The sequence below is a fragment of the Stenella coeruleoalba genome (assembly GCF_951394435.1).
Source record: "Stenella coeruleoalba genome assembly, chromosome: 4".
In the NCBI taxonomy this organism is placed as follows: Eukaryota; Metazoa; Chordata; class Mammalia; order Artiodactyla; family Delphinidae; genus Stenella; species Stenella coeruleoalba.
This window is the reverse complement of record NC_137149.1, coordinates 2,444,299-2,459,912: the sequence shown is the minus strand read 5'-3', so window position 1 is coordinate 2,459,912 and position 15,614 is coordinate 2,444,299. Positions and strand designations below refer to the sequence as shown.

General features: G+C 62.1%; 1 protein-coding gene across 1 annotated transcript; it reads left to right on the top strand.

The window, feature by feature from the left end:
• Nucleotides 1-861: 861 nt before the first annotated feature.
• Nucleotides 862-14,424, top strand: LRPAP1 (LDL receptor related protein associated protein 1). Its single transcript, XM_079920131.1, has 8 exons — nt 862-1,119; nt 5,499-5,643; nt 7,260-7,384; nt 7,685-7,805; nt 8,173-8,331; nt 9,589-9,671; nt 10,798-10,974; nt 13,963-14,424. Exons 1-8 carry the CDS (start codon nt 910-912, stop codon nt 14,023-14,025), a joined length of 1,083 nt encoding a protein of 360 aa, XP_079776257.1. The 5' UTR covers nt 862-909; the 3' UTR covers nt 14,026-14,424.
• The last annotated feature ends 1,190 nt before the right edge of the window (nt 14,425-15,614 follow it).

Here is a 15,614-nt window from a genome sequence, read left to right as displayed (position 1 = left end):
TGACCAGATGGATTCACCCTGTCCCTTCTCAAACCATGCAAGCACCTAGGGGGTGCCTCTACCCGACCCTATAAGCTACCTGAGGGCCGCAATCTGCTTCTCACTCTTTCCCCGTTTCCTGCTCTTCCCCCAGGGAACTGACCGGCTCACTGGCCCCATCAAATTGGCCGCGTTCACTTTTGCTCGATTTACGAAACAGCAGGTGGGAAGAAAGGAAACAGGTACACAAGTATCTCTAATACAGAACAAGTGCATAGAAGATAAGCGGGATGCAGTTCAAAGACAAGTGTTGGGGTGCCAGCGCTCCCTGGGTCACGGGGAAAGCTTCGGGGGGACGGGAGCGAGAAGGCTGTTTTCCTCTGACAAGTGAAGGAGTGGGCTGGGTGGGGCTAGGGTTCCCAACAGAGACACTGACGCTGGAGTGCCGAGCAGAGGCCACCTTCCAGAGACCATAATGACAAGGAAGGCTCAAGACCAAGGCAGATGACACAGAAACAATCTAAGGTGCGGCAGACACGCTCCCGATTTCTGAACTGTTTACTCTTTCTACGGAGTCGAAGGGAAAGGGCGCTCCGGTCAATCCGGGCTGCGCGGTCGGGGCTCTTTTCTCCACCAAGTCTCTAGCAACCCCGCAATCCCAGCTAGAGCAGCCCTAGCCGCAGTTAGAGGTTCCCGTCGTCATGAGGCCGCGGCGTGGTTGCCTAGGAAACGCCCGCGTGCCTCCGCAGGGCTCCCCGGGCCTTGTAGTCCGCCGGCCGCCTCTCTTGGACCGGCCACACGGGGAGAGACTACAACTCCCAGGAGGCAGCGCGGCGGGTCCTGGGGGCGGGTCGGGTCCTGGTGGGCGGGTCCGGCCTAGGGCCTTTTCCCTCCCGCAGCTCCTAGGGTCTCCGCGGCTGGAGGAGGAAGATGGCGTCTGGGAGGGCTCGAACCTGGCTGCGGGAGCTCCGGCCGCCGCCGCTGCTACTGTTGCTGCTGCTCCTTGGGCCGTGGCCGGCGGCGGGCCACGGCGGCAAGTACTCGCGGGAGAAGAATGAGCCCGAGCCTTCTTCGAAGCGCGAGCCCGGGGGGGAGTTCCGCATGGAGAAGCTGAACCAGCTGTGGGAGAAGGCCCAGCGGGTGAGCGGCGGCCGGGCCCCTCTACCTCGGGGGTCCGCGGGGCCGGGGCTTCCTCTACCTCGGGGGTCCGCGGGGCCGGGGCTTCCTCTAGTTTCGGGGGTCCGTGGGGCAGGGGCTTCCTTTAATCCTGGGATCGGCGGAGCCCGGGCCGGGGTCTCTTCTAATCCTGGGGTCCCCGGGGCCCGGGTCTCCTCTAACTTTGGGAGTCTACGGGGCCAGGGCCTTGAGCCTTTGACAGCCTCACACCGGCCCGCAGAGGTAGGTGTGGGTACCCCTTGCCTTGCGCCTCCGGGAAGAGGGACCCTGGCCTGGTGATGACAGGCGAAGACTTGAGAGGCCTTGGTGCCTGGGCAGAAGGGCCGCCCCGCCAGTTTGAACTGGCAGCTTTGCAGCTGAGGCCGAGATCCCTCTCTGCAGGCAGACCCAGGTCTCCTGCCTTGCACGTTTTTGCCTTTTCTCCTACGTTGTATTTCTCTGTATGGAGAAACAAGAAAAACAGGTGACGCTGAGCACGGAGACAAGCCCAAGGACAGCGGAAATCCTAGAAGCAAAAGCCAGTTCTTGTTAAATCGGGTGAGGGGATGTGGTGAGGTGAGAGGAGAACACCCGAAACTTAAGACGCTAGTGAACTAAATCTAAATCCAGCTGTGCTCATTTTAGAGAAGAAAGCAAGAAAGCCCAGAGGGCAAAGGACGCCTCCAAGGTCACTCCGCCTGGGGGTAGAATTGGGACTACCCCTTGCTGCTTGGGGTGTGACCTGGACCCCGCCGCCTCCTCGTTAACATAGCGGCCCCTCCTTTGTTGGGTGGGGTTTGTTTTTAGTGAAATGGGTATTTACAAACTTCCCCCAACCCTCTGGGCCACAGCGTCTTCATGAGATCCAGGCTTCCACTTTTAAGCATTCCTGAGTCCTTGAGAAGGAGAGTAAAACAAAGTAAGGACTGAGTTTTGGAAGAGAGGGGAAAACGGCTGGAAGGAAAGTCGGAGGGAAGGGGAAGGGCTGGGGAAGGGATGTGGCAGGGGGACTGCAGGGCAGGCAGGGGCCGGTGGATGCCCCCAGGCCCAGCGCTGTTCCCAGACCAGTGGCCCTGAGGATCCTGCTGGGGGCCCAGCTGTCAGGACCCACTGTGTGTGTGCAGCCTTCCCGGGTAAGAGAGAGCACTCTGGGCTGGAGAAGCAGGGGGGGGCTTCCTGGAGGAAGGGGACCTTGTGTCCAGGAACCTGCCCTGAGCCCTTCTGCTTGCAGGGCTGTCCTGGTCAGCCCCGCCTTGTCCGTCCAGATGCTGCTTTGCATCTGCCCAGCCTGGGCAGCCTCTTCACACCTCCTGGCTGTCACCTGCCCTCAAGCTGCACCCGCCTGAACCGCCCCCCCGCCCCCATGCTCAGTGCACTGCTGACCTGGGCAGCCTCAGGTCACATCTGTCCGAGAGAGTCTGAATCGGTTCTGCAGGAACCCCAACCCTGCCCCAGCCTTGGACGGATGGGCCTTGGACTGGATGACCTTTCCGGGCCCCTTGGCCCTGAATTCTACAATTGCACGTACAAGTCTCTTCTGCTGAACGAAATGTGCAGACCTTCCAGGGTGGGGTCCATGCCTGTTGGCATTTTCCGGGTCCCTCCTCACATCCGGACGCCTCGCGTGGGTAGGCAGACCCACAGAATACAAGCTGGCCTGTCCCGGGCTCTCTACGCTGAGAAGCTTCAAGGGCGGCGGCGGAGCTGGTCCCGGGTGGCGAGCTGTGCAGTCCTCCCGGTGCCGGGCTGGGGTGGGCACTGCCGCTGCTCAGAGCCGGTGCCCAGGGCGGTGTGGGGCACCCGGCACACCTGTGCCAGGGTTTTCAGCCTTGGATAATTTGCTCTCTGGAAACATCAAGTGTTTCTTTGTTTTCTAAACATGAAACGATCTCATAGCATGTCATGCCTAGCGTGTACCCAGGGTGAGGGAGAGGAGTCTGATGAAGGCGCCCGCCTCGCCCTCTCTTTCCAGCCCACCTTCTACGGGGGTGGGGGCAAGTCCCGCCTTGGTCCACAGATGCCGTGGTAGGGGCCTCCCCACCGTGAGACCAGACCAGGGAGCTGCTGGTGTTGCTTCATCACAGCCCAGCACCTCCAGTCTTGACTTGCTGTGAAACTGTGCAGTGCCTTTTGATCCAGGCGCTTTGGAAGAGCTGTGGGCCAGGCGGCAGTCTTGTGACCTCTCCGGGGTGTTGCAAGGCTCCTGAGCAGGGAGGGGCCGGAGCCGCCCTTGGAGCTTTGGGGGGTGGGTGAAGCCGTGGGAAGTCGTCCCAGGGGTGCCCCTGTGGGGATGTCTGGTTGGCGTCTCCCTCCCGGGGTTGCTGCGTGTGCACGCGCACGCGTGTGTGTGTGTGTGTGTGTGTGTGTGTGTGTGTGTGTGTGTGTGTGTGCGTGAGTGATAAGAACTTAAGGTAGATCTACCCTCTTAGCGAATTTTTAAATAATAAGTATGCAGTGTAAATAGTGGAGGGTGTTGCGCTGTGCAGAGCCTCGGGACTCGGGACTCGCATAACTGCCTTTGTGCCCTTTGACCCGCACCTTGCACCCCTCCTGGCTGTTGTGAATAGTGCTGCGGTGAGCATGCGACCCCAGATCTTTCTTCAAGGTCCTGATTTCAGTTCCTTTGCTGGATCACAGTGTATTGATGGTTCTCGTCTTCATTTTTGAGGAACCTCTGTACTGTTCTCCACAGTGGCCGCGCCAATTTTGCATTCCCAGCAGCAGCGCACGAGGGTTCCCTTTTCTCATCCTCACCAACTGTTGTTGTTTTCTGTTTGTTTCCCATAGTAACCGTCCTAATGGGTGTGAGGCGGTACCTCACTGGGGTTGGATTTGCTTTTCCCCGACGAGTCGGGATGTGGAGCATCTTTCCAAGTGCCTGTCAGCCATTTGTATGTTGTGTTTGGAGCAATATTTATTCAAGGTCTTCACCTATGTTTTAAAAAATCAGGTCATTACTTCTGTTCAACGTAGTTGTGGAAGTTCTAGTCAGAACAGCTAGGGAAGTAAAAAGAAATAAAAGTCATCCAAAAAATAAAAAATAAAAGTCATCCAAATCAGAAAGGAGGTAAAGGTGTGTGTCTGCAGGTGATGTGACCTTATGCGGAAAACCCTGAAGACGCCAGGAGAGAACTCAGATCTAGTTAACAGTCACCGCGGCTGCAGGATGCGGAAGCAACCTACAAGCCTCGGCTGCATTTCTGTGCGCCAGCGTCAAACTCTGAAAAGGAAATTAACGAAACAATCCCATTTACGGTAGCAGCAGAAGGGATAAAGTACCCAGTGACATTTCGCCATGTGTCCTGGGCCAGTTCTTAACCTCCCTGGGCCTCAGTTTACCCGAGCAGCCTGCAGGGTGATGGTGAAAGTTGCAGAGGCAGAGGAGAAGGTGCCGGGCTCGTGAGGCCCCTGGCTGAGAGCAGCTCCGTGGAGGGCGCCATGCGCACCCTGAGCCTTGGGCCGAGGGTGTCCGGGATGTGGGCCCAGCGGCGACGGCCGCTGACGAGCGGCTTCCTCCTGCCCAGCTGCTTGTCTCCTGGTTGTAGGTGATTTACTCCGCTTTAATATTTGACAGAGGCTGCTCTGCATTTGGAGTTATTAACCAGTTCTTTTCACATGAGCCATTAACAGTTAACTTCAAGTTAAGGAGGTTAGAAGGGTCCGGAGAGTGGCCTTCTTTGCCTGGGCTCCGTGCCTGCTGTTGGGGGCAGCACTGTCACCCGGGGCATCTCCAGCCCTGAGCCCGCGGGCCTCCACGCTTCAGAGGAAGGCTGGCACCAGATCACGACTCACCCTTGTGAGACGCAGAGCCTCGGACGCTGCTGGGCACCAGTCTGCAGCTCGGGGCTCCGGCCCGGACGTTGGCGCCCGGGGAGGTGGACAGCCAGGAAGGTGTGCAGGGGGCAGGTCCCAGCGCCCTCGCCCACTGTCCTGTCATCTGTGGGGAGCGCCTGCCTGGGGTGGCACAGTCATCCGGGGAGCCGATGCGCCCAAGGGCTACCTGGGGGGAGCCCCGCACTCGCAGCCTCCCCAGGGCCCCGGCTGGGAACGTGAGGCGTCCTGCGACAGGAGCCCCTGGGCCACCAGCACCTGCACACTCAGGCCGCTAGTGGCGGGCGGCTCCCTGGGGACCTGGGATCTGACGAGGCTGGAGAGCGGCCTCGGGGTGTAAGGGCCGGTGGTTTTCGGGCTGCGGGCAGAGGTCCCTTTGAGGCTCTCGTGCGGGGGCACATGCGGGACTTTGGCCGCCTGGGACCCCGGCACAGTCTCCCTGTCGCTGGCGTCTGCTCTCCGAGGTCAGCGTCTCCCGGGCTGTCGCTGGTCCTCGTGCAGCTGGGGGTCACATGTCCTCTTCTCCCCCGTAGCTTGATCTACCTCCTCTGAAGTTGTCCGAGCTCCATGCTGACCTGAAGATACAAGAACGGGACGAGTTCAAGTGGAAGAAATTGAAGGCTGAAGGCCTGGATGAAGACGGAGAGAAGGAGGCGAAGCTCGCCCGCGGGCTCAGCGGTACGTCTCTTTTCAGCCCAGGGGCGGCGGTCGCCCAGGCTTGGGCCCCAGCTTCTTACCCTGACTTGGTTTGATTAAGAGTCGGAGCTGTCCTCGTGAGCCTGGCCCTGGCAAGGTGACCCTCAGCTGTGGGCAGGCACAGCTGCCGGGCTGTCCTGTGCGGGCTCTTGGCACGTGGGAGGGAGGGCCAGGGCAAGGACGTCTGGCCGCGTTAGCGCACAAGCAACCAGGGCTGCTTGGTCCAGGGAGGCGGCTGGGATGGCCAGATGCCCACGGTCACCTGCACGAGGAAGCAGGGATGTTCCCAGGGTCTGGCCGTGTGAAGAGCACTGCCCCCGCCAGTCCGAGCCTTGTGGCCCCTGTGGCCCACCCTGCATCTAGGGCTCCCAGTGCGTCCAGGTGGCCCGGGGCTGGGAGATGGAGGAGGGTGGGGGGCAGGGAGAGCCCCCTGCCCGTGATGCCCGCACCGCAGGCTGGACACCAGGGACACACACTCTTCACAGCTTACTCTCAAGGCTTCCAGTGGGCTGAGCTGCTGGGCAGGGTGAGTTCTGAGGCACAGGCCGTGTAGACAGGGAAGTGAAGCCCCAGGAGGTGAGGTCAGGCTGAGCGGGGCGCTCCCTGGGCTGGCTCAGCTGAGGGTGGGCCCCCGTGGGGACCACTTGTGTTCAGCGCTTGTCAGAGGAGGTGCTGGGGGTCAGGGGTCAGGTGGGCCACTGCTCGGATGAGGACCTCAGGGATGGAGCACAGGGGAAAGGGGAGCCCGGATCCAGAGAGGCCCGGGTGAGGCCTGGAGGGGACAGTGGGGACTGTCTGCAGATGGGAGGAAGGACGCCCAGTCCTTCAGAGCAGGGAGGGTGGGGCAGGCCCACTCCCAACTCAGGAGGTAGGTGTGGGGCGCGAGGAGATGCTGGGAGGGGCGTCCTCCAGGGCAGACCCAGCAGCCCGGCCCTGCTGAGGAGCGCTCCTTCCGGGTCCACTAGGCATCCGCCGCATCATGTTGGCGACAATGGTGCTGAGACGCAGGCCCCCATCTGGCGCAGAGGCTATGGGCGGCACTGTGTCCTGGGCGCTACTGACAGACGACACCTGGTCGCTGTCCCACGGTGACCGGCCAGCAGCAGGCTGGAGCCAGTGTCCCCTCCTGGCTACCGCTGTTAACTTTTCACCAGAAGCTGCCGACGCTGAGGTTTCTCCTCGTAGAAAATCTTTTCTGCAAATAAAAATATGACTTAGGCCGTGGCAGAGCTTCCCCTGACCACCGCCCCGTCCATTCTGTGGACCGTCGTCCTCTCCCGCCCTCGCTGGAGTTCGCCCCACGACACAAACGGGCTGCAGGTTTTGGTTTTGCAAACCTGTGAAGCTGGTCCTAAAGGCAGTCCCGGGATGCTGAGCCCGTCCTGCCGCACCGCGCTCTCCCCCGTGGGTCGGGACAGAGGGATCGGCCGGAAGCGCGCGGCCCCGAGGCCGCCAGTGTGCGCGGGGGCGTTGCTGGAGGAGGATCCCCGGTTTGTTCGCGCTCCTTCCGCTGGGTCCCGAGTGGGCAGGAGAGCTGGGCGGGCGGCAGAGGGGCGGCCCCCAGACCACGGCCTCGAGCCCCTCCTGTGCCCTCCTAGTCATCCTGGCCAAGTACGGTCTGGACGGGAGGAAGGACGCCCGGGCCGTGAGCAGCAACTCCATCAGCCACGGCCCCGCCGACCACAGCCTGGAGGACCCCCGGCTGGAGAAGCTGTGGCACAAGGTACCCTCGCGCTGCCGTCCGCCCTGGAGGCGTCAGGCCTTGGCCTTTGGTTTTCTGCCCCTGCGTCCCCTAGCGAAGGGGGATGAAGGCCGAGAGCTGGGCCTGAGTACTCCACCCGGGAGCGAGGGTCATGCCTGGCCTGCGGGAGTGATCCACAGGGGCACCCGTGTAGCTAACCCCAGGCGGGCAGGCTGCACCCCGAGGCGTGGACAGGTGGGCTCGGCCTATGGGGGGACCCCGAGGCGTGGACAGGTGAGCACAGCCCGTGGGGGTGTTCACTGGGGGTGGCTTTCCTTCCAGGCGAAGACCTCTGGGAAGTTCTCCAGTGAAGAACTGGACAAGCTGTGGCGGGAGCTCCAGCATCACAAAGAGAAGGTCCACGAGTACAACGTCCTGCTGGAGACCCTGAGCAGGACCGAAGGTGCCCCCGCAGGCGGCCCTGGCTCCAGAGCGTTCCAGAACAGAGCTGCTGGGGGGTTGGGGGCAGTGCCGTGCTGTCAGGCCTCCCTGCTTTCCGAGCAGGAATCTCGGCGTTTAGGAGCCCGTCGGGGTGCCCATGCACGTCTGTGAGCGTGGGTTCAGATGAACCCGTTCCTGCGGTGACATGGGCCACCTCTCCTGTCACCGCCGGCCTGACTTCAGGGGGACTTGTGGGGGGCTCGGGACCCGCCCTGAGAGAGCAGTGGGGGTGGGGCTGCGGTGGCTCCACGACATCTAGACGAACTTAGACGGAGCTCCGGGCGGCTCAGGCCCGGGCCCTCACGGCCTCCTGCCTCGGGCTCCCGCAGAAATCCACGAGAACGTCATCAGCCCCGTTGACGTGAGCCGCGTCAAGGAGGACGCGCTGCAGGCGGGCCACGCCGAGCTGAAGGACAAGCTGCGGGACATCAGCCAGGGCTTCGACCGCCTGCGGAGAGTCAGCCACCAGGGCTACGGCGACCAGGCCGGTGAGCCCCGCCCCGCTGCCCGGCGCCCGGGAGACGGCAGCAGAGCCCCTGCAGCCCCTCCGCTCCCAGGGCCACGCCTGGGCTGCTTTCTCCCTCCTGGAAGGTGCACGCACCTTTATTCTAGCCTCACGCGTCCTTTAACCCTCACGGTGGCCCCCGCCCCGCGCGTTGGGATGGCTGCTCTGCTCCTGTGCAGACAGCTCGCTGCTCGGGCCGAGGCCGGAGCTCCTCGCTGGGTGCCGCCCCCTGGAGGATGGCCTGGGGCTCTGCGCGCGTCTCCTGCAGCTCATGCCTGGTGCGGGCTTGCCGGGAGTCGGCCAGGTGCTCTTTGTACCGTCTTCTGTCACCCGTCCGTTCCTTCTCCGGCCTGTTCCCTGAGCACTGGCCACATGGCGGGTGCTGCTGTCGACGCGGGGTGCGTGCAGTGGGGACACGAGGTGGGCTCCCTGCTCCTCCGCATGGCCCGGGTGCCCCGGGGCACGACTCTGCCTGCTGGGCTCGCCCGTCTGCCATGGAGAGGGGACCAGGCCACCGTGTGGACCCGCTGTGCTGATCTGCTCAACTGCCATGGAGCAGGGACCCCAAGGGCCTGGCCGTGCAGAGGAGCGGGGCAGCTGAGGCTGTGCCTCGGCCCCCCCGCTCCCGGGGCTGCACCCAGCCGGACCCTGCTGCTGGCCTGCCGAGTCCTGCCAGCAGCGCCCCAGGGCCCCGGGCAGCAGGGAGGGTCCGCCGGTGGGGAGGTGGGGCAGCTGGTGAGATGACCGCTGGGCGGGCCGCCGTGGCCACTTGCTCCCAGCCGCCTCCAGCCGTGGGAGGGAGGTGGGTGACAAGGCTGCACCGTCGCCACGTGCTCTCGGGAGCGGTGGCTGAAGTCACAGGGTCCCTTCCGTTGGGTTTACTTCGCTTCAGAGCTACAGGGACAGGCAGCGCCTGAGCCTCAGCGTGGAACTGTGGGCAGGGGGACCCGCAGTCTGAGCCTCACCCCCCACCCCCGAGCACTCCTGCTCGCTCGCACAAGGGCTCCTGCGCCCGGGCAGCAGCGGCTCGACCAGGGGCTGGTGAGGGCATCACTGAGGCCCCACCCCGCGGGTCCTGGGAACTGCAGACTGAGCGTGTGTGGAAGGTGTGCTCGGTCGGCTTCCAGAGGACGCTTGCACTGTGCACGAGCACCGTGCACTGTGCAGGTGGCCTGCGTGGCCCTGCGCGTCCTGGGCTGCCGCCGTGCAGGTCACCGAGCCTGCCTTTGCTCCTTCACAGGGTTCGAGGAGCCTCGGGTGCTGGACCTGTGGGACATGGCGCAGTCAGCCAACTTCACCGAGAAGGAGCTGGAGGCCTTCCGGGTAGGGGCGGCGTCTCTCCCAGCGGACTCTCTGAGAACCTGGGCAAGGTCCTCTTCTTTAGTCCTAGCCGATCAGCGTTTCACGGGAACGTTCTCTCCTTGCCGTCTGTGTCCGTCCGCTGCCCCGGGTGGCGGCCCGTGTGGGACGAAGCTGGTCTCCAGTGAACACAGTGTGGCTTCAGGGCATCTGCTTAGCTCTGGGTGCACTGGGCACGAGCTGGGGCTTGTGGGATGAGCGGATTGACAGCGATTTGGAGGGGGAGCCAGCAGGACCCTGCAGGGCCGCAGTGCTCGGCCCGGAGGGAGGAAGGGTCTGGGTCACCTGGGCCTCCAGGTGGGTTCTGCTGTGGCAAAGCTGCCACGGGGCAGGGGGTCAGGGATCGAGGACGGGCACAGGCCCGTGGGCGTGAAGCTTCCGTCTCCTTGGACAGGAGCGCAGGGGGAGGGGAGCCTGCCCGGGGCCTGGGGGGTTAGGATCGCCGACACATTCGGCAGGCATCTTGACGTGGGCCTGGGGGCGCTGGGGGAGTGTAGGGGTTGGGCCTGGAGGCCCACCTGCGCTGGGGTGGGGGGAGCCTGGAGGCCTGTGGGGTGGAGAGGACGGGGCCAGTGCAGGGCTCAGCTCAGGCTGGATGTGGGGTCAGGGCCAGAGGGGACCAGAGGCTTGGCAGGTGCCATTTACCTAGAGGGTGAGGGGTCCCTGGGAGTGGGGAGGGGGCGCATAGGGTGCGACCCTTGGCCCCTGAAGGCCGTCAGGTCCTGCTGGGGCCCTTTAGAGGAAAAGGCTGCTCACCTGATTTCCATGTGTGCTGCTTCGTGATGGCATGGCAGCCAGGACACCCTCCCCCCGAGCCTGCCGTCCCGCTCGGCCCCCAGAGCTGCCCCGGGCGGGCTGCACGGGGAATGGGCGCAGGGTTGCAGCCTTCAGGGCGGGGGAGCCCCGGCAGGCCTGCCGCCTCTGTGCCTTTTGCACAGGGATGTGTTATCTATTCAAAAATAAACGAAACCTAAGCGTGCAGCCACCTGCCCTGGGTGGTCTCCTGAAGCAGCCGTGAAATCCCATCAGGGACCCTAGGGTGGTAGTAAGAGCGTGTTGGGGTAATTCAGTTGTTTCAACATTATTCTAGGAAGAGCTTAAGCACTTCGAAGCCAAAATTGAAAAGCATAACCACTACCAGAAGCAGCTGGAAATTTCTCATCAAAAACTGAAACACGTGGAGAGCTTAGGAGACCAGGAGCACGTCAGCCGGAACAGGGAACGGTACGCCGTGTTGGAGGAGAAGACCAAGGAGCTGGGCTACAAGGTGGGTGTGCGGCCGCCGGCCAGGCCTCCGCGGGACGGGCACGTGACAGTTCCGTCAGCGCCAGCGCGCCGGCCCCCTGGCCCCCTGGCCGCCCCTCCCTGGGCCTCGGCCCCCTCTCTGCAGAGGGGACGGGATTGTCTCGCCCTCACGGAGCTTGGTGGGAGCAACCACGCAGCTGCTCCTGCTGCGGGACTGCGCAGCCCTGAAGGGGGTCAGCTGCAGGGGGTGGGGGACAGGGACTGCCCAGGCCTCCCCACCCCCACCTGCCTCTGGGTCTGTTGAGGGCCGGGCTCTGAACCAGGTGAGCAGGGAAGAGGCGCACACGCGCGAGGCGGGTGGGCGGGCAGCCAGGGCTGGAGCCGGGCCCTTCCAGCCGCACCACTGGCATCCTGGCCCCCAAACATGTGGCCTGGCACTGGCTCTGAAGGTCCTGCGCTCCTGCGAGCTGCCCACGTGGCTTTGGAGGCTCCTGAGTGGACGCGGGAGCCAGCGGTTTCCCAGGCGTTCGGCCTGGGGCGCAAGGAGACCATACTTGGCTCCAGAGTAGCGGCAGGGGTCCCATGCAGGGCGCTCCTCGCGTGCAGCTCAGTGGGGCTTGCAGATACCCTAAATGGGGGCGCTGGCTGCGTTATGGGGTGACGTGTGAACGCCAGACAGTGCTCAGGTGTGCAGGACATGGAGACTGAAGCACCAGCAGGGCCGCTGCCCGCCCTCCCCTGGCCATTCGTGGTGAACCCACAAGTCCAGGCACTTTCCAGCCACTAAGACGTGAGGGCCCGTCTGCAGCAGAGCCTCTGGTTCAGGTTAAGAGAAAAGGAGGGGCGGGTGGTGTGGACCCTCTGCAGAGCCAGCAGCACGAGCATGGTACGTCGCCACAGACGCCCAGGAAATTCAAAACAGAGGAGCTGGGCCCTGGAGGGAGCCTCCTTTGTGCCTTTTGCGCAGGGATGTGTTATCTATTCAAAAATAAGTGAAACTGGGCTTCCCTGGTGGCACAGTGGTTGAGAGTCCGCCTGCCGATGCAGGGGACGCGGGTTCGTGCCCCGGTCTGGGAAGATCCCACATGCCGCGGAGCGGCTGGGCCTGTGAGCCATGGCCGCTGAGCCTGTGCGTCCAGAGCCTGTGCTCCGCAACGGGAGAGGCCACAACAGTGAGAGGCCCGCGTACCGCAAAAAATAAATAAATAAAATAAACGAAACTTAAAAAGTGAAGAAGACCAAAGTACCGAGAAGGAGGGGAGCATGTGGATTCTTTCCTGTGTTTGGCAGAGCCGAGCGGGGCAAAGCCAGGCACCCCTCGTGGGCGTCCACCTGCAGGTCACACCGTGGTGGACTGCACAGCGGGGATGAAGAGGGAACTGGGGCTCCTGGCTCCCCCGACCGTGGAGAAGGGGCTCTGACGCGCTGTGAGCACCGGGGCTGCTGGAGGAGACCTCCCCAGGTCCCCGCCCGGCCCGGGCTCCTGCGCGGGAGGCCGGCAGCACCAGCCTGCGGGGCTCTGTGTGAACTAGGAACAGAAAGAGCAGAGCCCAGGCCCTCGGGCCGCGGCGGCGGCACCCGCCATCATGTGACGAGGACAAGCTGGCAGGAGCCGCGGACAAGTCGGGGTCTTCATTTGCTGCTTTTGAAATGATGTACCATAGGCAGCCTGCCACGACAGGCCCCTCAGCCCACGGGGTCACCCCCAGAGCATGAAGCTCTGGTGACTGGAGGGGACCGTGGTGCTGGGCCCTGTAGGACGTTACCTATGTGAGCCCCGTACACGTGCTGCCGGCAGGAGCCTCGCCTCAGACCTAGAGGTGTGCAGACTGAAAGTGAGCGGGTGGAAAAAGGTATTCCACACAGTGGAAATCAAAGCCAGGACAGCAGTACTCACACCAGACGAAATAGACTTGAAAACAAAGACTGTAACAGGAGACAAAGGTAGGCATTACATGATGGGATCAATCCAAGAAGACACGTAACAACTGTTTAAATGTAAGTGCACCCAACATGGGAGCAACTATGACCAGGCATAAAGGGAGACACTGACAGTAACACTAATAGTGGGGGACTTTGCCACCCCCTTACCTCAGTGGACAGATGATCCAGACAGAAGGACAGTAAGGAAACACAGGCCTTAAGCGACGCATCAGACCAGATGAACGCTGTAGACACCTATAGAGCATTCCAGCGAAAAGCAGAATACACGTCCTTCTCAAGTGCACACAGGACATTCTCCAGGACAGATCACATGCTGGGCCACACAACAAGCCTCAGTAAATATAAGAAAATCATATCAAGCATTTTTTCCAACACACGAGATTGAGACTAGAAATAAACTACAAGAAAAAAAAAACTCCAAAAAACACAAGCACATAGAGGCTAAACGGTATGCTACTCAACAATCAGTGGGTCTCTGAAGAAATGAAAGAAATTTAAAAATACCTGAAGACAAGCAAAAAGACAACTTTCCCGAACCTAGAGGACACAGCAAAAAGGGAAGTGTATTGCAATGCAGATCTACCTCAGGAAGTAAGAGTCTCGAATAAACAACCTAACCTTACAGTTGAATTAGAAAAAGAACAGACAAAACCCAAAGTTAGTAGAAGGAAAGGAATCAGGAGGATCAGAACAGAAATAAAGACAAAAAAAAAATAGAAAAGATCAGTGAAATTAGGAGCTGGTTCTTTGGAAAGATAAGCAAAGCTGATAAACCTTTATCCGGACTCATCAAGAAGCAAACGAGAATGGGCCCAAATCAACGAAAGCGGAAACGCGGACGCGGGGGTGGAGAGCAGGAGCAGCGCTGTTCCTCGCTCCGCTGTTCCTGACGTGCCTTGGGGGCTGTTTGTGGCCAGCGAGCTGCCTTTATGATTTATTTACGATCGGCTCTGGATGGGAGGGTACTGGACAGCAGGATCACCCAGCTGAGAGTTTTCGGCGACGGGCTGCGTGTCTCGGGTCAGGAGCAGATCTGCTAACTGGTTCACCTGTGCTGTTCCCGCAGGTAAAGAAGCATTTGCAGGACCTGTCCAGCCGCATCTCCAGGGCTCGCCACAACGAGCTCTGAGGCCCCGGAGCCTGGCCGGCGGCACAGAGGAGGCGCCAGCTGCCTGGGGCTCCTGAAGACGGGCCTGGGTGCTCCGGGGTGGCTTGTCACCAGCAGAACCTCAGGGCGGGCACGAGGGGGACGGGCCACGAGGGGCCTGAGCAGGAGGGATAACGCCGCCGGCCGGGAAGAGGAGCCCCATGATCCCGCCCCGCCCACCCCTGGCTGGTGGCCCTCTGCCCTCAGCGCAGCCAGCCGTCACCTCTGTTGAGAATGCAGTTCCCAGCTGCCCGTGGAGTGGTGGTCCCCTATGCTACAAGGTCACAGTTTGCGTCAAAATCTTAAAAATCTGCCACTGGAAATACTATGTACAGAAGTCCTTACAAATACATTTCAGTATTTAATTAAACCTTGAGGTCACTGAGGCGTCACTGGGTCCCATCTCGCTGTGTCTGCTGGGCCGGGGGACTTCAGCCTCAGGTGAGCTGAGCGGCTCCAAGCCGCCATGCCAGCTCCAAGGCCCTTCTCCCACCCCTTCCCCCCCCACCTCTGTGGCATGAGATGGAGGAGGGGCTGGCGGGCTGGCTGGGCTCTCCCTGGTCTGGCGCTGAGTTATGGGGCAGAGACGGCAGGGCAGAGGGGATGGTGCCCTGGCCTCTGACCTGAGCTCCTGGCCCTGCAGGTCAGGGTTGGCAAGAGCCCGACGGCCCACAGGGCTCCACGTGCGGCGAGAGGGACCAGCTCAGGGTCAGGTCCACAGCACGCATGGTTCCAAGAGGGTCCCCCGGGTGCTGGGTTCCCATCTTGGCCACGTCTGATCTCGGCTTCAGCACTGGGACCTGCCACGTGCAGACACCCGTTAGCTGTGCTTACAAGAAAAGCCCAGGGTAGCCCGCCAGGCCTGTCAGGGCACCATGAACACGAGTGGGAGGTGGCCCCGTGACAGGCAGCTCGGGTGCAGCCTCGTTCCTCCGTGGGTCGCTTGGCCCAGCGCCAGGTCTGTCCAGCACAGGAGGGAACCCTAACCTGGGCCTTCATGTCATGCCTGCCACCGGCCCAACCGGCTGTTGTGTCCCTCAGCCCTGGCCAGGCTTCGGGCAGGGCTGGGGCAAATGCACTGAAACACCTGTCGGGCCCAAGGGAGGACTCGGTGCCGGGCTTCCAGGCTGCCCCTGGGAGCTCAGAGCTCACAGCCACGCGCTCGGGCACTGGGTCCCCCATGTGCACGCATGGCCCAGCCAGGCTCACGCTGGGGGGCGGTGCAAAGTTGGCCCAGGACGTGGAGTCGAATGGGGTGGAGCTGACAGCCTAGAGGCAACTCCTGGCTTCAGACGTGTGCAGGGGAAATGGAGGGGCCTTCACTGTGGTTTGCCCTCGCTCTGGCCCTGGAGGAGACGGGTGAGGCGGAACCTCCCGATTCAGGGGCAGTGGCTGCACTGTTCAGTCGTAGCTTCTAGACGATCACTTTGAAGTAAAGGGGTGTTTGCGTGAGGGCACAGACATGCCTGTGGCTCAGTGAGCTCTCCCACAAGTGCTGGGGCCCCACCCCTGCTCAAGAAGTGCAGGGCCCCGGGCTCCCCAGGACCCCCTTCCCCAGCACTCCGCTTTCC